A 25215-nucleotide genomic window follows, 5' to 3' on the forward strand; every position below is an offset into this window, starting at 1 on the left:
ACAGCCCTCTTGATGTAATTTGCCCTCTCTTGTCTCTGTCCCTCCCAGGTTTCTGCAAGATGCACATGGTCTGTCAGTAACACTCTTCTTGTTAAACTCCCAAAATCCAGGCTCACTATTTACATCCACTCATTTGTTCATTTATTTTCTCTCGCCTGTGTAACCAACTTCCCCAGTCTGTTCAGTCCCATTCTTCCCTTCAGGGATTCAAGAGAGCTCTTTCCCACTCCCTCGGGTCATCACTCGTCCGCACTCATGATTTGTTTGACTCCAAATGATGCCATTTCAGATCCCTACTCGTTCCATATTTACCAACCTATTGCTCTTCAGCCCTTCTACTCGATGGTCGACAGAATCGCTCGGTCTTAGATTTTTCGATGTCGGATCAGGTCCGTGACGTTTCCCAGATTTTAGATTCAGCAGAGGTCTGAACTTAAACCTCAAGAGATGACCGTCGGCCCACTTGAGGCTATTTATTAGCCCGGCCCACGCTCAGCGGGAGACGCGATTTTGTAATCATCTGTGTATGTGGCTGTCCATGCCATAACTTTCTGAGCTTTTGTCATCAAATTTTCAACAAAACTTTATTATGAGAATATTGTTGTGGATTTCCGCCCGCCGGCGTGCGAACGACCGCGTTTTACCAATAGCGGCCGCTTCACCCACCGAACGGACAATCTAGTCGCAGCCTTCCGGATCAAACGCCGGAATCCCGCTCTGGGTGTGTTTTGGGTGCACACCACAGCCTCGTCAACACTCTACCCGTGCGCTACAGGGTCAATCGCCGAATTGTTGATATACCTAATTAATCGTGCGGACAGACTACCGAGAGACTGTACCACAACGGGGCCGCTTGGAGATGAGCCGCTTAAGCAGCTCGCTTCGTTTTGGGATAACCGAGCGGGGTATTATCGCGCAGCCCCGTTGGACCCGATCACTTTATCGGCTATTTAAAAACCAACTATATTCCGAACGCAGAACGGCAGCTCAATTAAGGGAAGAGGACGCAACGAATGGGTTAACATTTGAACAAACACATTTATTTACAAAGCACACGTAAACAGTGATGCAGTCATGCAAGTATGCAATTATGCAAGGCCGACCAAGCACGCAAGTATACAACCAACAAAAGCAATGCAAAAGAGCTACTACCGTCTATCTATTATGTACACACTTAACAGTTCTACTTGCGGACATGGCGCCATAACGTTCATTCAAAAGCAACAAAGAGAAAACCCCAGGAAAGACGACGGGTCTTTATTTCACGGAGCTGTGATGACCGCAGAAGCTCCACGAGGCCGGGCTGGTTACCTTCACCTTCGAGGTTCCTCGCTGGGGCGACCCACGGCGGCTGTCGTGACCGCGGTCTGGCCCAGGCCCCGTCCGGCAGCCCGGCGATTCGGGCCCAGCCAGCAACGCCTCAGAGGAACGAACGGGTCTTTTGCTCTTTCAGAGTTGATGCTCTCTTTAAGAGCCTGTCCGTCCCTCAGCACTGCTTGGACTGTCCCGAAGCCCGATCACCTCGGACCGTTCGATGCTGGCTGGCGACCTCTCTCCAGTTCTCCCCACGTCCCGCACACGAATGCGCAGTTCTGCACGGCACGGCAGGCTTGGCCGCGCTCTCCGCTCCCGTCTCCTTGGCGAACCCAGACCTTCACTGCCTTCTACTGGACTCGAACCTTGGTCTTCACACCACACCAAACCCTGACCGACTGCCAACAACGAGCTTGGCGCTCTGCATGCCTTTTTATAGGGTTCGTGAGGTGAGGATTGATCTCTGCTCTTTCCCCTCTGACCCCCACTGGCTCCACCCCTCTTGATCTCCTGATCCAAATTCCGAGGCGAAGCTTGGAGCGAGCGGACGTGGTAGAGATCATCGACGCTGAAGGGAGAGCGGACGTGGTAGAAATCACCGTTCCTGGCAACAAGGAAACCCCCGCGTTTGTTTGCAGCGATTTTGCCGTGGCCGGCGCAAAGATGGCGGCGCCCGCGGAGTCGAAGGTGAAGCGATATTGTTTCGTTGTTGGGTATTGGGGGAGATGCGGTTTAGCAGATGGTGGTTGGCGTTGTGGAGAAGTTTGTTGTGGTTGGTGTCGTGGAGAAGGTGGTTGTGTGAGGGTGGTTGTGGAGGAGGCAGTTGTTGTGGTTGAAATGCGTTTGGCATTGTAGATAAGGTGGTTGTTGTGAAGCGGTTGGTCAGAGCGATGTTTGTGGTGGAGGTAGTTGTTGTGAAGCGGTTGGTCCAAAATAACAATAGCAAGAGAATAACGGCTAACTCAAAGATCACAGCCCGGTTACACGAATAATTGTCCGTTAAACATCGGTGGGCAAATCTATCTGAACACAGACTTATTGACATAACTGATCTAAGGACCTAGATGGTGCTCTGCGAATTTCCACATCCGTAACAATATAAAGACAAATTAAGAATTTGGTCCAAAGATCCAACGCACCGTTTCACATACAAAATATGAAGTCCCAATACAAAGTGGACAGGCTTTGCATTTTCAGATGCTTTCTCGTTGATGTTCCATTCATGTTGAGATGGAGGTTGCCGTGATTTTATTTATTTATTTATTATGTGTAGACAGAAATGAAAAGCCTCAGTCCAAGTCCCCTGCACCCTAATATATATGTGAGATTGCCTGGATTCATAATTATCACTCGCCTCTGCCAAATACAGAGCTAATGTAAATGCCCTTGTCACCCTATCAAGTATATTGAGGTTGATGCCTTTTTATAAAATGATCGTCCTGCCCCTCCCCCCACCCCCTAAGCTTGATGAGTGAGATTAATATGTGCGTTGAGAGTTTGTTTAGATTAGAGAATGGGAGTGGAGGTGGAAATAGAAACTCGCTTGTTTTTCTCTAACTAGGAAACGTCGGAATTGACCCGCATCACTGGGGGATCGCATTGGCAGCAACAGTCGAGTCGTGCGACCTCTGACTTTGGTCAGGTTAGTGATCACACGAGTGCTTGCTTCACGAGTTGTTTGCGTTAACAAGCAGATTAGCCTTGGGCCCCATTTGTGTGATGTTCCTTCTTGCATGCAAGCAGTTTTAACATACTTGCTTTGTCATCAATGCACTGATGTAAGGTCCATCAATTGGATGTGTTGTGTCATTAGGTGATGGAGAACAAGATGGGGTTGAGTGCAAGTTTCAATGATGATGGTGGTGATGATGATGACTGGAACAAAAGCTGGGCAGATGCAGGATGGGGAGAGGAGAAGGAAGAGGTTGCCGGAAACTCGTGTGGGTGGGGAGAGAAAATCGCGCATAAAGAAGATAAATCGCTGGAAAAGTCACCAAAAGTGATGGGAGATGGTGGCAAAGCGCAAGTGGGGATGAAACTTGCCAGTGAGTACAACTGGGAAACCATGTGCACGACCACGAAAAAGGTAAGCCTAACCTGCTGAGTTAACTAAGCTGTTGGTTGTCTCAATCAGAAACCATTGGTTGTTTTGACCTTTCGAAGCGGTGAGCTCAATTGCTTTATTTATTTATGAAAGTTTGGAGTGCTGGAGCCTGATTGTGTACACGCCTCTCAGGGCAAGGATGAACTGAATCTCTGTGGTGGCTGGGACACAGAGAATTGGGAGCCGATAGAAGATGAGGGTGAGTTTGGATTTTTGCCTTGGACAGTCCAAGAATCTTTCGGATTCCGCATCGTATGTCCATACGGTAGTTACGCAGTGTAATGGGAATTTGCGTGCTGTGTGACGAAAACAGGTGTGAGCCGTGCAGAGGCAGCACGCAAAAGACGCGATGAGCGGAATCGGCAGCGCCAGCATGAAAGGGATGCACGACGTGGAAAGAAGGGACCATTGCATCTGGGCGCTCAAAAGCTACGGTAGTTGTATGTGCAGAAGCTAGAAAATGTGCTGCACCAATGTTGTTCCATCGACATTGGAATCCGCATTGGCAGTTTGAAACGGTACCTGCGCGTCCTGGGACTCTGTTCTTACGGCTTGCTTTGAAATAGTCCTCCTTGCCGTTCTTTATCGAAGAGATGCTTCCCGCCTGGTTCGTTTGCCGCACTGCCCGTTTTGACCGGCTCTGCATCGAGCCAACCCTTGTGAGACCATAGTCCATGCACAGGTGCTATTATTGAGGAACGCTGTTCAGAAGCCTCCAGGAGCATTGATGGACAGAAAATTTCGGCTAAAGCTATGGAAACGATTTTTCCGGCCGACACTTACCAAAAGATATTTCTTTGTGGCTTCGTTGCCTTGCCTGCTTGCTCTTCGCCATCGTTTGTGTCATCAAAACATGTTCTGAATTTTACGTTATGCTTTTAAATGGGTCGATTTGCTAAATGCTTGAGCTGCACCTGCCTTTACCTCAATGCTCAGAGGTGTTTCCTGCTTCCTTTAAAATAGTATTGATAGTTTTCCCCCCCCCCCAATTTTTTTCTCAGCCCATAATAGCTTTTCTGTGAAGCGTTGCTATAACTGGTGTTCCTAAAACAATCTTGCAAAGTGTATTAATATTTGACTGCAATTTAAAGGAAATGACCGCAAGGGTTCATCGATCACTTCAGATTCAGGATACAGGTAGTTCTTGGTAACTCTTATTGACCTACACCTTCGTTTGATGAACGGAATGCCACTGTACGTAAACTGGATTGGGTTTCCGTTATTGGTCACAGTTGGTGTGTTCAAAAGCCCTGTGATGCTTTCCCACCATCCGCTGTGGTTATTCACATAATCGCCGTGGAGTAGGCGGTTGGGTAGGTTGTGGTTCGGTTTTTCACATGCGATGTTGCTGCAATGGTCAGCATCTGATGTTTTGTGTCCATGCTGCTGATGCTCGTCCCATTAACAGCGGAAATTGAAGGGGTTCATTACCGGGCAGTTTTGTTTTTTTCTTATCACGGCGCATGACCAACCGGGACGTGGCAGCACAAGAAGAGCCTGTGACGTGTGATCTCTAAAAATTCCATTTTAACTCGCATTTCTTTTCCCCACACCAACACAACTCGTCCTTTTGTAGAATGGTTCATTTTTTTTTTGGCATTCTCTCCGTTACCTTTTTGTTCATCTGTTGTAGTATGGGCAATGTGCATTAGCTTTTCATTATTAAGTGACAATCAAATAGCTGCATTAGGTAGGGTTGATTGTGCAAGTACATCTCCAGGCAGTGTTGGATAGCCGAGGGGAAGTTGGCCTTTTGTTTTATCCCTCCACTTATTTACATAAACAATTGCAAAATTGTAGAAGGCATTCTTTTAACATTTGTTTCAGCCCCTCATTTAATCCACCAGATAAACAATCCCGGGGTGGCAGGGTGGCTAAGAAATACACACGCTCACCTTCAAGCTGTTTAGCCTGAGTTAGAATCCTGATCCAGCTATAAACTATCTTGATGTTTCACAGGCAAGGTGATTCATCAATGTGGGTGCCGTCCCTCGGATGGACGTTAAACTGGGCGTCACATCCGTCAGCATTAGGACGTTAAAGATTGTACAGTCATTCACAGAGGTGGTGAGCTATCACCGGCACTATTAAATTACAAATTCCTGCCCCCACTACCGAGTCGAATGTCAGAGTGGGAGAGCTGGTTCATGAAAGACTTGGGCCAAGCTCTCCCCTCCCCCAGCCAGCCAATCCCACAAGTGGGAATAATGGCCACTAAAGAAGATAATCTGTTTCGCTTCCCACATCTCTGCTTGCCCTTTGACTGAAGGTCTGTGAAAATAACCTGTAGGCTGTTGCTTAGCAAGTTTATTGCATATTATCTGTGCCAATATAACATTAGGTAATAAAAAGCACGTGTGGTTCAGCAATTGGGTAAGTAAATGTGAGCGTATTTTGAGCACTGTGTTAAAGTTGTGCCTTCCTTGGGGGGAGGACTTTATCAGTGATACACAAGAAAACAGCAACTGGTTGTTCTAGTGCATGTGCTGAATGAACCCGTTAAACTTTGCCAAACATAAACAGCTCAACATTAAGAAAAAAAGAACCCTTAAAACATTTCCCAATGCACTCACATTGGGTAAATCAAATTAGCACAAAAAAAAAAATTCTTTGTCCACACAGATGAGGGTTAAAACACAAATCGGTAAACATACTTTATTTTTGTTTTCAGATTACACGATATCCAGGACAAAAACAGACACAAAGCAACATGGCCTTTCAAATCGAGCAATTAAAAAACGATTGCACCGAAGTACACAGCAGCATCATGGCCTCGAATCCACGTTTTGCATTGAACAAAAGCAACAAAATGTTTTAACCTTCGGCATTTGCAAGATAGCTTCACTGATGACGTGAAGTTTACAATATCATTGAAGAGGAAAAAAAATTAAATAAAAAAAAATGCATCTTCTGTGAAACGTAGAAATGCTTCACAAAAGATTAGCAACACGTTATGTCATACAGGTAACTTCAATAGCAGAATGACTTGCACTCAGTGTGTGTGTCTGATGAATCTGGGGGACATCTTCCACGTTGGATTTTTTTTTTTTTTTTTAATCGTTTACTTGGTGATGTCAGTGTTCCAGCTTAGCGAAACCTTGCAGTACACACCTGGTGTGGATTTATTTGTAGACATGGCATAAGTAGTGATTTGTAAAGGCTTAACCTTAAATCCATTAAGAAATCCAGACTCAATGGCCAGCTGGTTTTTACCTACCCATTAACAATGCAATGCCCTGTATCCCAGCTAAACTCAGTCCCTTGTGAAGAATAACCTTGGTGAGAGCTCAACAGCAAGGAAGTCATTTGAGATGCCCTCCCGTCATCTTGCTTGCACTTCAAAAATATTAAATTGAACAAACTGGGAACGCAAAGCATTATGCATCACCAAAGGGGGGGTGGGGGTGGACTGATTACGTTTTTTAAAGGTTAAATAAAGCATGAGCACAAGAAGAAAAAAACAAAAATAAAAACTTTAACCCCCAATAATTAGGATGTTTTGATTGTAACCATGATGTGCTGGCACAGAGGAGAATTAGGCCTTTCCAAAATCTAATCATAAATACCAAGCTTACAAACATGTCAAACCCTGTTACAGCAAGTCCTTGTTCCAACAACAAAATGGCCAGCTTAGTTGGCAAAATTAAGGTTTGTGAATCTGGCTTATCATGAAATACAATACTTCAGTGAAAAATCGTAGTTTTACCTTCATTACAACATATTACCATTGATTTTCACACGAAAAAAAAGGGCAACTGGCACAATTTCCAACTTTAAGACTATCTACACAAGAAACTATTTACAGCAACAACCCTTCCATTTGGCGGAGTTTAATTCTGCAGCAAAAGTAAAATTTCAAGCTGCGTTACTTGTGCCGATGGCTACTTATCCTGAAGGTGAACTTGCATTTAAAGAATGGAATAGCAAACGGCATTGGGCACGTTTAATGCAAGTCCATCCAGATGAGCAGTTCAGCATGCACACAAGAAAGCCTCAAGATGTACGTTGGCAGATTTGGCCGACACAGCTAAAGCAGTCAACTTTTTATTTGGTTCACTGTGGCTTAACTGAAAGGGGGGGGGGGGAGGAGCAACACAAAGAATGGAGAGAGCAACAAAATGTGGGAGAGTGGGAACAAGAGCAACTAAAGGAAGGGGTTGGATGGGGAGCAAGAGCCACTGAAGGAGAGCTCACCTTTCCCCTCAAAGGGCAATAATGTTGCAGTGTTAACATTTGACACTTAATAGGGATTTTGCCACAATGACTACCAGAAATTAAAAAAAAAAAATAAAAATAATCTAATCAAAACCAACTACCCCCCAAAAATAAAATAAATTATTTAAAAAAATAAAATAAGGAGTCAGATATAAAGCAAACAGCCAAAGACTTCATCCTTTGACAATTACAATAAACTACAGCTTGGATTTGAGAAGTTCAAAGTCTCATTTCTGCAGCCATTATGACCAAAGTGCAGAAAAGTCATCGACTCTGTCCATCCTTCCTTCAGGTATTCATCTGGACAACACCGTGCAAAACTGACAATGAAGAGGATCATCATGGAATCACATTGGCTGGTCAAGGAGTGTCAAATAGAATGCTGACTTTCAAAACCTTAGTGTCAGAATGGGGCAGATTGCTCATTCAAAAGGGAAAAATAATAAATAAAACGATTCTTCTTGAAGAGAGATTGTCACATCAGAAATGCTGCAGCAGATGAAAAGGGAGAGGTTGGGGGGGGTGGGGGTTAAGTTTATTTTAAAAAGTCACCACAGCAGTTCCCAAAGCACTTTAACGAGCACTCGACCTCCTTGAAACTTGAACTTCATTCGATGATGTTCCTCGTCACTTGTCTGTAGCCAGCTCCGACGATGGCTTCTGAGGGTTTTTTTTGCAGGTTGTAGTTCGTCTCAGGGGCTGGATGCATGATGGGAAGGTACAGGTCATCCATGTTTGGCATCACAAGGATTTTCTGTGAGAATAAAATGGACGTTCACACAATCGATGAGAATTCTGTTGGTCACACGAAGAAATATTCAACTTCCAACCCCCATACTTCAAACAAATCCATACCTGAAACTCTTGCTCAAGCTTGCTTTCGATCCACTCCTGTACATGAGTGAAGGTAACCTGCCGCTCACCGAGCTTTGGACGAGCCTTAAGCTCCAAGTGGGGGGGTCTCCGGAAACCGTACCTGTTGAAACACGCATGGGGGGGGGGAGGGGCAAGGGAATAGGACTGATGAAGAGTGGAAAAACAAAATGGAAAGACACACAAAGATCGCAGTCGAGTCGTACCAAATACGGTCGGTGGGTGGAGAAGGGATATTGATCGCCAACTCTCCTCTGCATTCTTGAACTGCAACGGTCAGCAGGAGCGGTGTGTTGGAGACTTCCTCCATCTTTTTCTTGATGTACTCATTCTCTGTGGCTCTTTGAAAGTACCGAGATTTGGCGATTTTGTCCATGAAGCGGAGTATTTTGCGGCTTGTGCGGCCTCCGCCTCCAAATCTGAATGGAAGCCAATTGTTAATAAAGTAACATTTTTCAAAAGCATTTTCACATCAATTCAATTTTATCAAGACAGTTAACCGTGTTCAATACCCTTCCGTGCCAAGCGCAACAGGTTTGTCGCAAATCGGACCCGTCACCACGTCGACTGGTGGGAGGGGGCGATCTTCCTCCTCGTCTGAAGAGCCTGCACTGGATGATTCTTCATCGCTGTCAGCCAACGATGAACACTTGAGCCTGAACCTAGTTACGACAAGTCGGTTGGAAGGCCCAGTGGTCGAGTTAAACACCCGCAAAGCAGACTCATTCAAATAATTTGCCAAGGTAATTCCAGTACATTGCAAAAGGGGACTTGCAGGTAAAATGCAATGCCAAATACCAGCGTGGCACATGCTCCTGTTCACACAACAGTGGGAATTGGTTTAAAAAAAAAAAAATAATAATTCAATCACGTCTGCATCAAATGCAAGTAACCATCGCACCATGGAAAAGCACTTCAAAACTCACCAGAAAAGATGGCAAATCCACAGCAAGTCGGCAGAGAGAAATAAAAAAAAAATAAAATCAGCAGCACCGGTGCATTTGCTTTAATAAATAAATAAAAACAGGTCAATCTCATAGTCCAAGTATTTCACTCGGACTGTAGTCTGTCGTATTAAGATAGCAAATGTTTCACTTTTACAAATACCTTCGAAAAATTCATCCCAAATAAAGTACATTTGACGCAAACAGAGGAAGCTCCCGACCTTGCGGAATGCCGTGCAGCTATCGTTCACAATTACGTACCCTTCCTCTTTGGTAGAATCGGACTCCTTTCCCAGGCGAGTCAAATTCATCTTTGTCTCCAGAGTCATTTGAAAAGAGCCTTTATAAGATACTTCCAAATCTATCCAAAGACCTTGGGAGGATTTCCAACAAAGGACAAAGACAGAGAGAGAGACACAGAAAAGAAAACAGGAGGACTCCAGCATGTTCACTTCTCCATTTACATGCGTAATCAATACAGCAAACTAAGGGTCCAAATGGTCATTTGTAATTTGTCTGATTATATCGCTTACGATTTATCCAAGAGAAACGTTGACTGTGTCAGCACAACTTTTACTACACCTGGTACCAACGACAGTCGTTTGACACTGCCACTACAATTCCAGGCAGCACAGTCGATGCAATGACAGTTCCATTCCCATGTGTTACCCTTTGTCTTGTAATGCAACGTTACAAGGATGTCATGCATTTTTACTGTTAGATGCAAATCTGGACACGCTCTTCCCAGAGCACGAGTAAACATCGAGAAACCTCGTGCTTGTAGGACGAACCTCAACGGAACTTGTTCTTCATAATGTACGGATTTTAACTTTGGGACCCCCTCGGCATCAAACGAATCCTTAGAAGGAAACCAGTAATTGTAGATCAATGGAAACCATGCTGAAGCCGAGTCTATGGGCCTATCACTTTCCCGACACAGACAGGTCAGTGGTCTCAGTCTTCTACCGCCTACTTTGTGGTCTTGCACCCTCTGCTCTTTCCATGCTTTGTCCCTCCCAGGTTTCTGCAGGGCACACGTGGTCCATCATCAACTCACTTCTAGCGAAACTCACAAAATCCAGGATCACAGCTCACCTCCACTCATCTGTGGAACCAACGTCCACGTTCTTTTCAATCTCATTCTACAAAACAGCTGTTTCCCACCCTCTCAGATAATCCCCCATCCAAAACCATGATCTTTTCTACCATCGTGAAGCCCCCCCCCACCCAAATTTCCAGTTTTCCCTCCTGTATCCATTATCCACCCCATGCATCCTTTCCCACCCCCTGGTTTGTCCACGCCCTTCTCTATCTTGTCATTTAACTCCACTGTTGATGTCCCCCCCCCCCGCTCTCCCTCTCTGCTGTCCCCCCCGCCCTCTCTGCTGTTCCTTTTGTCCTGTTATATCCTGATCCGTTCAGTGCACCAACTCTTCCACGAGCTGAGGCTCAATATACAACAATGAAAAAAAATAAAAGGCAGGTGGCAAATTACTCACCCTAAACGAATGCAAGGCAAGTATAAGATGCAAACGAGCAATCACTCGCCATTCATGACCCGATTCCTTTTGTCCTGATCCATTTAGTGTTCGAGCTCTTCCACAAGTCTTGACTGTATATAAAATAGATATGAACTACTGTTCTTTGCTTTGGGCTGGTGCTCCAGCACAAGTCTCCTGGATTCTTTGGAATATAAAGCTCTCAAAATTATTGGATTTTCTGTGACACGGCCAAAGTACAAGGTTTTTGCTCTCACATCAAGGCAGGTCAGTGATCTTTTTTTTCTACTGTCTCTTCTCCGACATTGGCTCGCTCCACTCTGCGAGTCCTCCAATCCTCGTCAGCAACTCCATGATGCACGCGCTCTTCCAGTAACCCCCTCCTCATTAAACTTCTAAAATGGACACCTCAACTCTTTTGTTCCATGCTTTTCTCATCTATGGAACCACCTTCCAGAGGCAGTTCTATCTTTCTTCCCTCCAGGGCTTCAAAAAGCAGACAGTGCACCTCCATCTCGTCAACCCCCATCTTCTTTATTCCCCCCATGAACCCAACTACTTGTCGATTTCAACGTGTGTGTGTCTCCAGTTATCCACTTGCTGGTTGTGCCCAATTGTTACCCCACTACCAATTTAACTTTGCTCTTCCATGATCACCATTGTAGAGAACAAAAACACCCCTCAATGGAGTTGCACCACAGATTACATCATTTAGTCAACGTTTGATATGATACTCAAGTCAGGTTTTTGCTCATTATTGACATACGAGATGTCATTATCAACATTTCAGATAGACGTAGGCTGAGAATCAAGAGGGCAAATAAGTCTCAAAATGGGTGACCATGCTCGATTGGATGATATACCAAGGCTGTGACAATGATACAAATGAAAGTAATTTTTAGTTTCTGTGGAACACCATTTTGGCAAAATCTGAGCAGGTTCAACAGCCAAAATAATCTTAAAGTTCAACATATTCACATTACATGCACAATGACACCGATCCAGGAAAACGGTGCAAATCACCTGACGCGTCAACTATCATTCAGCTGTAATATTCTTCTATAAAAAAAAATCAAAATCCCAATTGCAACACATCAGATCATGTTCACGTGCACAAATATTTCAATCTCTCCATTCTTTGGAAATGTCACTGCACGATCCGACGGATTCTTCAAATCTACCCATTTAATGCGACAAAATGTGAGCAACAGTTTAACAAATCAAGACAAACTGCGTTTCGCCCTCAACGCGCCACGTCTACCAAGGCTTGAGTTTGCGACTCTCTGTGTTACCTTGATTATCCATGGCGAGTTTGTTGGCATGGATGATGTGTGGCAGCGAAGTTCCCATGTCCAACTCGGTCAATCTCAGCTCGTTCATGAAGTATGGTAACTGATGGGGCACAAGACCACCGGCACCATCCATGAAATGTGGTGTTCAGACGTTTGCCCCAATACAAGTCATGGGTTTACAAAATTAAAAATCAACGGGCAAATCAGCTACCGATTTACAATATCATAAGTTTGTATGGAGCACATGCTTGCTGGATGCGCGGCTATGCTGCCGAAACAATGTCCGCTGTGAAGGTTCGAGCATATGCCTGTTGTTGGCTCAATGGTTAGGGTGGTAGGCTTGGGATCCTAGGATCCTGAGTTCAAATCCCACTCGGCTGTTGAATTAATACCAGGTGGGGTTGACTCAGCGTGTCATCATTCTGAGGTCAGCAAAATGAGTACCAGCTTGCTGGGATGACCGAGTCATTCAAGTATCCTGCGTCAGAGTGGCGACCTGTCCAGGATTGTGCCCAATAGCCAAGGAGACTGCTTCGGCAGCACCAACGCTCTGTACAGAGTATGGTCCCAATGGACCTTGCTGGTATCCTGTGTTGGAGTGGTGACCAGTCCAGGATTGTGCCCACTAGCCAAGGAGACTGCTGAGGCAGCACCAACGCTCTGCACAGTATGGTCCTGATGTATGTATGTATGGATGTAGGTGAGAGCAGGAATTTGTAATTTGTTCATGGTGCTGGTGACAGCTCACCGACTCTTTACAAAAGACACTGTGGGATCTTTAATGTCCACCAACTAACCCTAGTAGACAGGGCGCCCAGTCTAACGTCCATCCGAGGGATGGTACACATTGATCAATCGTCCTGCATGCGAAACACCGAGATGACAGTTTAAAGCTGGGCTGAGATTCAAACCCAGGCCAGCCAGCTTGGAGGGGAGTGTGTGTACTTCTAGGCTATGATTTATTACCTCAAACTACAATACGCAATTGCCTATGGGAAACGTATTGGCAAGTTTCCATGGCAGAATCATCATACACAAAAATAAAAAGATTGCCCAACAGGAGGTCCATCCTTTGTCCAGCTCCAGCTTCTCAATCTTCATTTCCATTTCCATTACATTTTGGTGGCCAAAGACCAGATCACGTGGCTTGATTATCTAATCGTCAAACTTGCTCAGATTCAAAGTTATCGTGGTAGAGCAAATAACACGTTTGCTGCACAAGTCTCCGAGTGCACGCGACAGGGCTTACCTAGTGTTTACAAGTTTAGCGCCATCGTGCAGCCAATTTGAATCCAAAAACATTCCCTTCTCAGCCTTAAAAAATGCACCTGATACTGGAAAAAAAATAATTGAAGAACATTAATGGACTGACTGATAAATGATCAATTCAGTAACATTTAAATTTCAATGGGGCCAAAGAGGAGGGGAATTTGGACAGACATGTGCTCTAATGAAAGTGATAAACTTATACACAATACAAGAATTACTTGTATTTGCAGGGCGATGAAATACAAATCAAGGAATGTCGAGAACATTGTGTACAGTTTTCATCCCCACATGCGAGGAAGGGTTCGGCATCAGGTGATCCAGCATAGGAAGTAAGGGTTCAGCATATAGCTGCCATAGAGAGGGTTCAGCAGAGTTTGATTACATTGATTCAGGGGCTCACGAGATCAAGATATGAGGCATGGCTGAAGGAAATAGGACTTTATACATGAGAAAAGAGGTGATTACAAGGGGCTATGATAGAGATGTTCAAGCCAAAATAGATGAAGAGGAGGTGAATGTGTACACATATATATATATATATATATATATATATATATATATATATATATATATATATATATATATATATATATATATATATATATATAAAACACACACACACACACACACACACACACACACACACACACACACACACACACACACACACACACACACACACACACACACACACACACACACACACACACACACACACACACACACACACACAGTGTGTGTATGCTGTGAAAAGGTGAAGGTGCGGTCAATGTTCATTCCTCACTGCCCTCATTTTGGCTGAACCAAAAAAAACAACCAAAAAAGATAAATAAATAAAAAAGCTTAAAAATAATAATTCCAAATGAGAAACCGAGCATATAAATCACCATGGTGATGTCCTTCTGTCTACTGCACTATTATCCTCCTCCTCCTCTCCCTGTTATCCTCCTCTCGCTGAGTAAGTCAATAGACTAATACATTGGATCAAGTGTTGATCTAGCATAGACATTAGGGCCAAATGGAGCTGAGCCAAAGGTTCTCCCTATTGTCCAGTGCAGTCATGCATGCCAAGAGCTGTGACCGGCTGCCACTGGGGCACGCCTCTCGATTTTTCACTCACTTATGCTCAAGCTGGATTATATACGACTGTGATGGGCTTAATAATCGAGTGAAGTGCAATACACATGTGCTGGCCCCATTCCTGGGCCCCAAGAATGAATGCAAGCTCGTGAGCAAAGCATCGTCTTAAGCTCCTGGTTGGGGGACGAGGTACACTGCAGGAACCGTCCGTCTACGAAAGGGTCGGCATCCAACGCGAGACCGAGCCGCATTCAAGCCGGTTGGTAGAGTGCTCTTCCGCCAAACCCTGTCACTGTGATGGCCAGTCCAAAAGGCTGACCACACCTCCTCCCAGAGAGGAGGATGGCCAGGCTGTAGAGCACTCCTCCCAGAAGCCAGCCAACATAAAGTGAATCCCAGACCCATACCTCCAAACTCACATTAAAGTTCCTTGAATACAAACAACAATCAATATCACATATTTTCCACTCCCATTAAACCCCCAAAGCCCATCTCTTTCCAAATTTCCAATCTTTCTTTCCTGAGTTTACTTCTCTCTCTCTCCACCTTGTCCACCCTGTGTCCTCCCATACCCCTCATTTGTCAAAGTTTCCCTCTATTTTGTCCCTCAACCCTGCTGTTAGTGTGCTCCCCCCATTCCCACCCCTCCCCCCTCCTCTCTTTCTGCTGTTCCTTTTGTTCCATTAGGTCCCGATCCATTATAGGTTCTAACTACTCCAGGAGCCCAGATTTTACATACAAAAACAAAAATTACAGCAGTGCATGGAGAAAGATCCCTAATCTAACAGAAGTGTGTACCATCACCTGAACAGCAAATACAGAGCAGAAAGCGATTGAAACGAGGTGTTACCGCGATCAAATGAAGAGGAAAGAAAATAAATACACAATGGCTGACACACTTTTATCTTGCCAAGTTTCTTCTGTATCTTGAACGACACCCAATCTATCCAGTCCCTCTCATTGAGAAAATCCCAAAAGATTCTGCTGAGTAAGGCATTCAGCCAGGCGTACTGCATGTCCTTAGTCCCAGAATGACCAGCATCCTGTCAATATCAAAGGGCAACACATGGGGGTCATGATGAGAAAGTGAGGGGAAAGCAAGCTGCAAGTTTTACACAGGGCCTTGTGGCATTCGAATAATTAATTGTTAAATGTACAAGAGTCGAAATTCGCTAATGCGTTACAAAAGCGTGACAGTCGGTCAGAAAAATCATATTCAAATAATTCTGCTCAATTCGTCACTTCTGGAATCATTTGATACCACATTTTTGGGTTTCACTCATTATAAACGCTTCCAGTCACTGGAAAACGAAGAAAATATAGAATGTTTGCCAAAAAAGTGGGGTTAACGTGCGTCAGGTTTGACCGAAATATGAGGGGATAAAATGCCGTTTTTCCACATAATAGCAGAGCTATCACGGCCATTACGGGCTTTTTCATCGGAAAACAATGACGTGTTGTTTGTGCAGTGCCACTCGGCACATATCTATAGCGTCATCACTTCTGTTGTACCTCGTTTACGTGACCTGCAGACCACTTTCACGTGCGTAAGAAATTGACAGACCTGCATCATCAGTTTCGTCGGGCGTCGTTTTGCACGATCGGCCATCAATAGAGGCGATTCATGCAGATGGGTATACTACAATTACAATGTAATACATATAATTGATACCTTTATTGCAATGCAGCAAAATAGTAAAGCTTATCATTTATGCTCCCCCGTGAAACTTTGACGGACATGTATTACGCACGTGAACCGAGGAAACATTGCTCCGTACGAGCAATTCGTCGATCTTTCCAGCGAAACGTATTGCAGAACAAAGGATTCTGAACATATTCTCTGGGGAAAAGGCGATTAATATTCCAATAGACTTATGCAAGTACGGCTACTAGGGGTATGCATATGCGTTCTACGCGGACGTCACAAAACTAGTGCATCGGAATCAACGTTTTTCGGAACAAGATATGTAAAAATCGGACAAACGATGAATTTCGATGCTGCGCACTTTATTACGGACATGTCCTACGATATGTAACTACGTAGTGGGAATAGAATATTCGACACTGGGCAAAGGTATCCAAAAAAAAAGAGGCAAAATTATAACGTACCAAATTCCATGAAGGCAATGTAACGCATTAGCAAATTTTGACTCGCATAGATATTCTTTATGACAGCAATATGGTCAATCACCACTGATCCAACCTTCGAGACACGTGTTGGGCTGCTGTCGGCGTGTCGAACCAAGGTACCATTATGGTGAACCGCATTTGGAAAGAACTTGGAAAGGAAAAACACATAATCCCTTTGCGAGCGAACAATCGGATCACAGGGAGGTCCCAAAGGCGAGACAGAAGACTCTTCCACGTTAATTTGGCTGCCGTCATGACTGTGTGCTGGTCTCCTGCACGCACTATCGTTTCGGCCTGGTGAAAAGGCAGAACCTGAGAGAAATGTCAAAATCATGGCATCAAGGTCCGTTTAGCAACTCGTTCAATTTGCAATATCGAAGAAGGCCTGAAAAGCAAGAACTCACCTCTTGTGCTCTTCTCATTAGACATGGACGAAACTCTCAGAAATCTCCTAAACCACTCTTCTTTTTCACGTCCTGTACGACCAAACAAGTAGAGAATAATATCTCCCGCCAGATCTCGCTTTGCTCTGTGTTCTACCACCTCAGAGTCCTGTCTGATCTCATCCTCTTCTCCCTCATCATCCCCCTCCTCTTCCTCCTCCTCCTCATCCTCCTCCAGATCCTTTATCAATTCTTCCTTTTCTATTTCTCGTTGATCCTTCACCCTGCATTCCATTGACTGGCTGGCTAAGATGAGACAAATGGGATACTTTTGGTTCCATATCCTCTTGTTGGCAAGTCCTGAGGGTACCAGAAAGACCTGTGAAACAAAGGCACAATAAAAGATCATGCAATTGGCAAATATATAACTGGATATGCCACTTATGACTAACACACACACACACACACACACACACACACACACACACACACACACACACACACACACACACACACACACACACACACACACACACACACACACACACACACACACACACACACACACACGGTTGATATCGGCACTTTTTCGGGAATCGGCAGGTTGGAGACAATGTGATTACCAACGGCAGTATGTACTGTATACAACCCAGAATCCTTGAGTCGATTTCACCGTTTATTTTGTAAGAAGTTGATGTTTATGTCCTGATATTAACATTGTGGTCGAGCTACCAATTTGTAGTGCGAGTAATGTGGCACACGAGTCAACACCTGACTTAATTTCACACACACACACACACACACACACACACACACACACACACACACACACACACACACACACACACACACACACACACACACACACACACACACTTTGGCAATGATATTTGATTGAAAGAAAACATTTAAAAATCATTTTCTCTGAAACCACTTAACCAATAATGTTTTAGTTATCCAACTTTTCTCACTATGGGTACTCGATGCACCGAAAGTTTCGCATCGATTAGTTCAGTGGTTTAACAGAAGAGGGTTTTAAAAGGTTTTTAGCTTTGATAGCCACCCGACCACGTAACCTATGTTTTTGCTAGCAAACCAATTTATCATGGTTCGTCGATGATATAATATATGAAGTTCCTCATTAATCTGTTGAGCAGTTTCGGAGAAGATTTTTTAAAGGATCTGTTTTTCCAATCGAATATAGTTGCCCAACCACATGACCGATGAAGTCATAAATTTAAAACCGGACTCAAATTGAGAAGTCAATCACATATATAAAGTTTTCCATTTACCGGATAAGGTTCGTTTTTCTATCCAAAGTGGCTGTAATACCACATGACCAATGATATTGTTGGCACATGACATACGGCAAGTTTAATCGATGGTGTCTAAAGTTTCGCATCGATTGCTTTAACGGTTTTAAAAAGTAAAAAACACATTTTCCTTCATTCCAATATAGCGGCCAGACCATACCCATCAATGTCATGACCTATGAGATTTTAGTGATCATTCGTACATCCTCAAGGATGGTCGATCATACCTATAAAAAGTTTCTCCTCGATCTGTTCAGCTGTTTTGAAGAAGATTTTAAAATGTGTATATTTTCTCAATTTAAAAAAAATATATATGGCTGTCAAACCTTGTTGCCAATGAAGTCATCAATCTAATTCACTAGTCACATTTCCTTGTAGATCTCTCTCAGAAAGTTTTGTATTGATTGGACAAAGTGTTTGACACATCCAATGACGACATCGTGAAGGCAGCGATGTTGTCGTTATCCTGTTATTCCCCATTGTGCATTCCTGACCTGTGCCAGGTTTCAATTTATTTTTTTTCTAATATTGGTTCCAGAGAAGATACAGTCCAAACTTTTTCCTTCTTTCCAACATGACTGGCATAACCACATGACCTACGACGTCATATTTATGATTTTTAAAAAAGAAAAGTATCCATGGTTAGGTGCTCCGACATTGAAAATTTTGTATCGATCGCTCAAGCTGTTGCAAAGAAAACAAATTTAAAATTGAATAAACCTGACAAATGCGGCGAAAACAAAAGAAAACAGTACAAAAACTAGAGGGGGAGCACTCGGTAGAGTGCAAAACCTCCGCCGCCAATACTGCTCGGTCACTCAAGTGAACCCGATATCCTATTCATTCAATTTGACGTCAACAGTGCTCACAGAGTTATAGTTTGCAACTTTCCCTTTTACATACTCAATTCATTCGTCATAACAGATTCCTTGAGACAGAAATTGATTTTACGTGGGTATATCCACCTGAAGTTCCAAAATCAGCTGCAATTATAATTTTGGCATGTTTTTTGTTGGAAATCACTTATAACATGTAGAAATGCAAAAAAAAAATCGAAGTTTTTTTGAAAAAAAAAAAAGTTGCAAAATTTCTAAAAAAAATTTTTTTTGGGGGGGGGTTGGAAATCACTTAAAACATGTAGAAATGCAAAAAAAAAAAAATCAAATATTTTTCAAATAAAATCGAAATTTTTTTGAAAAAAGTTGCAAATTTTTGTTGTTTTTTTCTCTAAAATTTTTTTTGGGTTGGAAATCACTTAAAACATGTAGAAATGCAAAAACAAAAATTCAAATATTTTTTTCAAAATGGCCACCATAGCGGCCATATTGGACTTTGGACCAAGTCCAAAATCTAATGGCATGATCCTTGGACCATACCTAATCCCCCCACCAAGTTTTGTCGAAATCCGTCCAGGAGTTTTTTTCCGTAACACTGTTCACAAACAAACAAACAGACAGGGGTGAAAACAGTAACGTCCGTCCATCTTCGATAACAGAGGTTAACAATGGGGTCCCTTTGGAAGCCTAAAAATCAAAAGAACCAACAAATTTGCCCGAATGACAAAAACTGAAAAATACCAATGCACCTGCACATGTCACCAAGGCAAAACTAAGGCAGACTAAACTGCAGCAAAGGATGCGATCCAAAACGGTACAACCAAGGTGAGCACTTAGATTAAGGCTGAGGTTCAGGAGGAAAAAAAAAATACAGTAACTTCTACCACCCAGATAATGACAAGGTTATCGATGTACTCTCAAATATCCATTCCAACTGTCAGTGATACACAGTCAAGTGATAAACAGGTAGCGGCAATCAATTGCAGAGCCAAAGTAGTAAAAAGTTTAATACCTGGCAGCCAGCCAATTCGTAGTGATTCTGGCTTACAAAATTTTCTTTCCTGCGTTCACCGTACACAGCACGGCGTGGAATGTTACACTGTGGCCTTGACAGGCGTAACATTGTGCCTTCCAAGCGCACAAAGACTGAGCGTGAGAGTGCCATGTGATGAGTCTCCGGATCGTAACTGCTTACATCGTTCATCCATCCCTGCACGTGCCACACCATATAGCAGAGCTTGCTCCGTCACCGAGTCAGTTGACTTCACACAAAATAAAATGTAATCATTTCCTCACTGTATAAAAGCTTACTGAACATGCAGAAAAACTCGCATTCCTTCCCAATACCAAGAGTTAATTTCAAGCAAAGACAAACCAAAAACCAATTAAGGTGCATTCAGCTTACCCGATAAATTTTAGGTTCTCCAATCTCAAGGGCCTTTGCTTTGAAAGGAGGACCAAGTCGCACCCTTTGTCTTGCAGAATCTTGAACAGCAAAACCAGAGGTCCACCACATGGAGAAAACAGCCAGGATAAACCCCAACACAAGACCAACACAAAGTCCATTGATGTACTCTGGGAGGGGCAACACCAGATAGGTGTAGACTGCAAACACAATTAACAGTATGGCTTTAATAGGCACTGGACTTGCAGATGCATGTTCTTCAAAATCGTCGTCCTCTTCGGTTTCATTTCCATCTTCTCTTCTTGTCCTTTGGTCATCCTCCTTCTCACTGGTGTCCTCAGACAAAACAGCAGGCTCTGGGCTTGTTCGCGAGAGATCGTCAGGAAGGTTGTCAAAATCTTCCATGAAGAGATGCTCAAATTCGTCTTCATTCCGACTGACCAAGTCCGAAAGAGAGACATTATCAGACACTGCTGTCGTATGCCGTGGCTGTGGGAAAGGAGGACTGTTGACTCCTACCAAAGTGGCACAAACATCAGCCTCTATGTCCAAAGTGTTGGGATCGACTCCGCTTTTTGGATCGCAGCCATCACCGAGTGTCACACGACAACTTGCCAACTCACCAGTTGAACCATTTAAAGACACCAGGTCTGTGGTAGTAGCCGGAAGACCTACTTCAATAGCCCGGGACCGACCCGTCATATCCTCACCCATTATCTTGTTCAATAACTGTCGAGGGTCTTGAATGACCTCAGACAAGCGTCGCTTTGTGTCCTCGATGCGTGCCTCTACCTCGGACACGCGGAAGAATGAAGAACGACCATCCGATGGAGAGGAAAGCGGTGATGTTGGAGCAGTTTTTGAGTCACTCGCAATTGAATTCTTGCCACCACTATTGCTTCCTGGAGCACCTTTTGCCAGCACAGCACCAGAAAGCCGCGGTTGAGCGAATTGACGCCAGAGTTGCATGTTGAGGAGCGATTCGCTGCCAATTTTAGTGTTACTGTTGGTTTGTTGATTTGTTGACAACTTAGCAGTGCCAAAATCAGGACCACAGACGGTGTTGGTGCTGCTGCTGCCACCATGACCATTTCCAGCAAAAGCTTTAACCTCCTGGTCCAAAGAACCAGAATCAGACGAAAGAGATTTCACAATATTAATGAGATTCTTTGGCTTCAATGCGGTTTCTTTCAATTCTGGTGTTTCTGTTGCCAGAGATCTGACAAAACTCAATGGTTTTGTGGCAGTGATGGAAGTAGCTGCCACAGAAGCGGCACTACATACTTTAGTAAACAGTTTCCCACACTCTCCTTCAGTACCTTTAAATGAAGTTGGCTTTGATTCTTGATAATGTCGAATTGAAACTCTTGAAACTAATGGCAAAGACCTTGAACATTGAGATCCTGCCCCATCAATTGCGGTCAAAGGCAATTCGGTCACCAAAACAGGTGGCTCTCCAGATACTGCAGGGAGACTTGAATCTGCCAAAGTTGAGAGCACCTTGGCATTTGGGGCTCCTAAAGTATTTCCTGCAGGTTCATGCCAACTGACGTTTGTCAGCACAAGATTTTCATCATCGTCGTCGCTGCAGTCCTCACGAATGGCAGCCGCGGCAAAATGGACCGCGAGATGCTGACGCGAGTCTGATCGTTGGACCAGCAACTTGGCTTTGGATGGTGAGCGGTCGGGAGTTAAAGCAGTGGGGCTGGGTCCTGTGCTGCTCATGGCAGGGCAGGATCGAATGAGCTCCACTAATAGGGCTCCTACTTCTCACCCACTTCAACTCTGCACACACAATGCACAAAATACACACAGCAACATGTTGGATCAAATCAAGATTCTAGGCCACAAAATGGCAGCATCTTTTGCAGCCCAAACTACTCAATCAGATCCCTTACCATCATCTCCTTGCTCCAATTGTGTTGAGCTAAATACAATACCTATTATTAAACAAAGTCTGAAATAGATTAAGTTAAAGTACCTTGAGCAAGTACATTAATTGGAATATGGATACAATACAAGTGAGGTCAGGCCAGGTATGGGAGCATACAGGCATGAGAGGCTAGATGACCTGTTGTTGCGTGGATGTTTTCATGGTTAAGTATCTATTGCCATAGACACAGTCGAGAAGATTACAGTGGCAGGCAGGTGAATGAAAGCTGCAGAAGGAAATCCTGCAGCACATCCATATTCAAAACGATCATGATTACATTCTTGGGGGGAGGGGGTGGAGGTGGGGCGATGAAGCAATGAACATATTCTAGTATATTTATTTGGCATTCCAACCAAAGCAAAGCTCTAGGTTTAAAAATAAATAAAAATGAGATTTTGAAATTTGGATCCTAGCATCTTGAGCTTGAGGTTCAGATGGGAATACCAAGTAGGCCAACTGCAAATACTTTGCCAAGTGGTATCTTTAGTATCTCGGGCATCAAAAAAAGGATCATCTATCTATAATTCCAGCAATGTGTGTGTGTGTGTGTGTGTGTGTCTGTCTGTCTGTGACCGCTGTTTCTCGACAACCGCTGGTCCGATCGAATTGAAACTTGCCAGATAGATTGCTGGGGACCTGAGGATGTGCCTTTTCAATGTTTGATATTAATCGGACAAGTGCTTCCCAAGTTATGGCCATTTATTTACCAAACCAATGACAATACACGTTGTTGCGTGGGCGTGGCCGATGGGGAAGGGAAGCTCAGCCACGTTCCCCATTATGGGTTACAACGTACGGGCTTCCGGAGAGTGATGACTTCGTGTATTCTAATAATTTCTCGATTTCTTATGTGCATTTATAGATAAACACAATGCCGCAAGTTATGATCGTTTTCATACGAGACGGTGCATACATTTCGGTAACATCAGAGTGCTGGTGTGCTCCGAATCAGGAAGTAATTTTTTTTTCTCTTCTCTTCTCTTTTTGTTTTTCCTTGCGAGGACATTGCGAAAAGGCAAAATATGTTGGCGCAAATTGAATAATTGGCCATTAAAACCTAAATTGCGAGTCATCGTAACCGATATGCGAACTTCCGCGCCACCCACGTACGGGCACGCCGAGAGCGAAGAAACGGCCTGTGTGGTTGTTGTTTGCGGTTTGAATATGTATTTATTTATTTTTTTGTTTTTTTACGGGCAGCCGCGTTCCCCATTACGGGTTACAACGTATGGGCTTCCGGATAATGATGACTGTGTATTCTAATAATTTCTCAATAAACACAATGCCCCAAGTTATGATCGTTTTCATATTAGACGGTGCATAAATTTGGGTAACATCAGAGTGCTGGTATGCTCCAAAGCACGAAGTAAATTATTTTTTGCACGTTTTTTTTTCCTCCTCTTTCCTCTTCTCTTTGTATTTTTCCTGGCAATAAAAGGCAAAATACGTTGGCACTAATTGAATAATTGGCCATTAAAACTAAATTGCGAATAATCGTAACTGCCATATGTGAACTTCCGGACAGTGACTATTACTGTATTCTTTCTCGATTTCTGTACTTTCGATTTCTTTCTCGATTTTCTTAAACGGGCACGCACCTACGAGCATGCACTAGTAATACAAAATAAACTAAAATTGCAGACATTTGAAAGAGAATGCAATGCCGCCTCTTCCCCTGCATCCATCCACTTTGACTACTGTAAAATCTAGAAGACAACACCTGACCAATGTCGACGTGCTGTAATCAGTATGTGCCACGTTAAAGCATTTTGCCAAAACAAAAATGCAGGACAGGCAAGAGGCCTTCACTTTGCAACCAATTTTGACCTTTGACGCTGCAAAATCCAGAAAACAACTTTCATGAGAAATGTTTTTACGCATCCCTACCAGGGTCCGATTAGAAAAAGCATCTTTGTGCAAAATTTAATCTCTGCAAAGAGGGGGGGTGGAATATATATATATATATATATATATATATATACATATAAAATTAAAAAGTATGATTTTTCTTCTTAAGTTTCACAATTTATCCCCTGAAAAATATAACAGGTGCAAGTTAAAGAGAAAGAAAAATACAAAATCTGGATCTTTTGAACCAAGGCAACTACATTCCAAATTTTGAAGCCTATAGATTCAGAAATGAAGTAATGGTGCAAGACTGCAATTGTTGGAAGAAAGAAAGGATAAAAAAAACAACAAGTCTCCGCTTCGTGTCAAGTGTCGGAAGGGAGACCGTGAAATCTCAAAGGTTCCAATTCCTTACACAAACAAATGAAGTCGTATTTTGTTTTTTTGTGGGTCTCCAAAGCTTCAATGTTGGACTGGTGCCACGGTTAAGTTTATGAATATTGTTTTGATGAGAAGGGCAACCGGTAGAGCGCCATACCTCCGCCACGTAATGCCTGATCCACGAGAACATATCGGGCCCAATACATTTTTCAAATATCATGCTATACAGTACTATATCGTTTTTGGCCCAAATCTCAATGGCGAAGAATCACTTAGAAATTAAATAATTCGAGTCGTCTAATCCGGATCTTCACCAAAATCTAATCAGCTCGTCCTCGTCACACACCCAACCTGTCCACAAAATTTCATCAGAATCCATCCACAACTTTTTGAGAT

At 43.5% G+C, this 25215-nt stretch overlaps 2 protein-coding genes across 9 annotated transcripts in view; one reads left to right on the forward strand and one right to left on the reverse strand.

Moving 5' to 3' along the window:
• The window catches only part of SCYL1 (SCY1 like pseudokinase 1), a 66907-nt gene extending 59192 nt beyond the window's left edge, over window positions 1–7715 (forward strand). For both annotated transcript variants that reach the window (XM_085858557.1, XM_085858558.1), the window contains exons 15-18: window positions 2876–2956; window positions 3128–3400; window positions 3551–3617; window positions 3732–7715. In XM_085858557.1, coding sequence (XP_085714683.1) covers window positions 2876–2956; window positions 3128–3400; window positions 3551–3617; window positions 3732–3856 — 546 coding nt within the window. In that variant the 3' untranslated portion in view covers window positions 3857–7715. The remainder of the gene's footprint in view (window positions 1–2875; window positions 2957–3127; window positions 3401–3550; window positions 3618–3731) is intronic.
• Window positions 6457–25215, reverse strand: part of TEX2 (testis expressed 2) — a 57076-nt gene continuing 38317 nt past the window's right edge. For 4 of the 7 annotated variants that reach the window (XM_085858551.1, XM_085858549.1, XM_085858550.1 and 1 more), the window contains exons 2-12: window positions 20658–22442; window positions 20265–20462; window positions 17125–17482; window positions 16782–17032; window positions 15490–15633; window positions 12242–12341; window positions 9712–9823; window positions 9019–9168; window positions 8713–8925; window positions 8489–8609; window positions 6457–8387 (exon numbers count right to left, since the gene is read on the reverse strand). In XM_085858551.1, coding sequence (XP_085714677.1) covers window positions 8241–8387; window positions 8489–8609; window positions 8713–8925; window positions 9019–9168; window positions 9712–9823; window positions 12242–12341; window positions 15490–15633; window positions 16782–17032; window positions 17125–17482; window positions 20265–20462; window positions 20658–22382 — 3519 coding nt within the window. In that variant the 5' untranslated portion in view covers window positions 22383–22442 and the 3' untranslated portion in view covers window positions 6457–8240. The remainder of the gene's footprint in view (window positions 8388–8488; window positions 8610–8712; window positions 8926–9018; window positions 9169–9711; window positions 9824–12241; window positions 12342–15489; window positions 15634–16781; window positions 17033–17124; window positions 17483–20264; window positions 20463–20657; window positions 22443–25215) is intronic. The other 3 variants (XM_085858554.1, XM_085858553.1, XM_085858555.1) reach the window with 3 other exon arrangements.

This window comes from Eptatretus burgeri, chromosome 15 (assembly GCF_056783735.1).
Source record: "Eptatretus burgeri isolate ZD-2024b chromosome 15, Ebu_testis_v1, whole genome shotgun sequence".
Taxonomy (NCBI): Eukaryota; Metazoa; Chordata; class Myxini; order Myxiniformes; family Myxinidae; genus Eptatretus; species Eptatretus burgeri.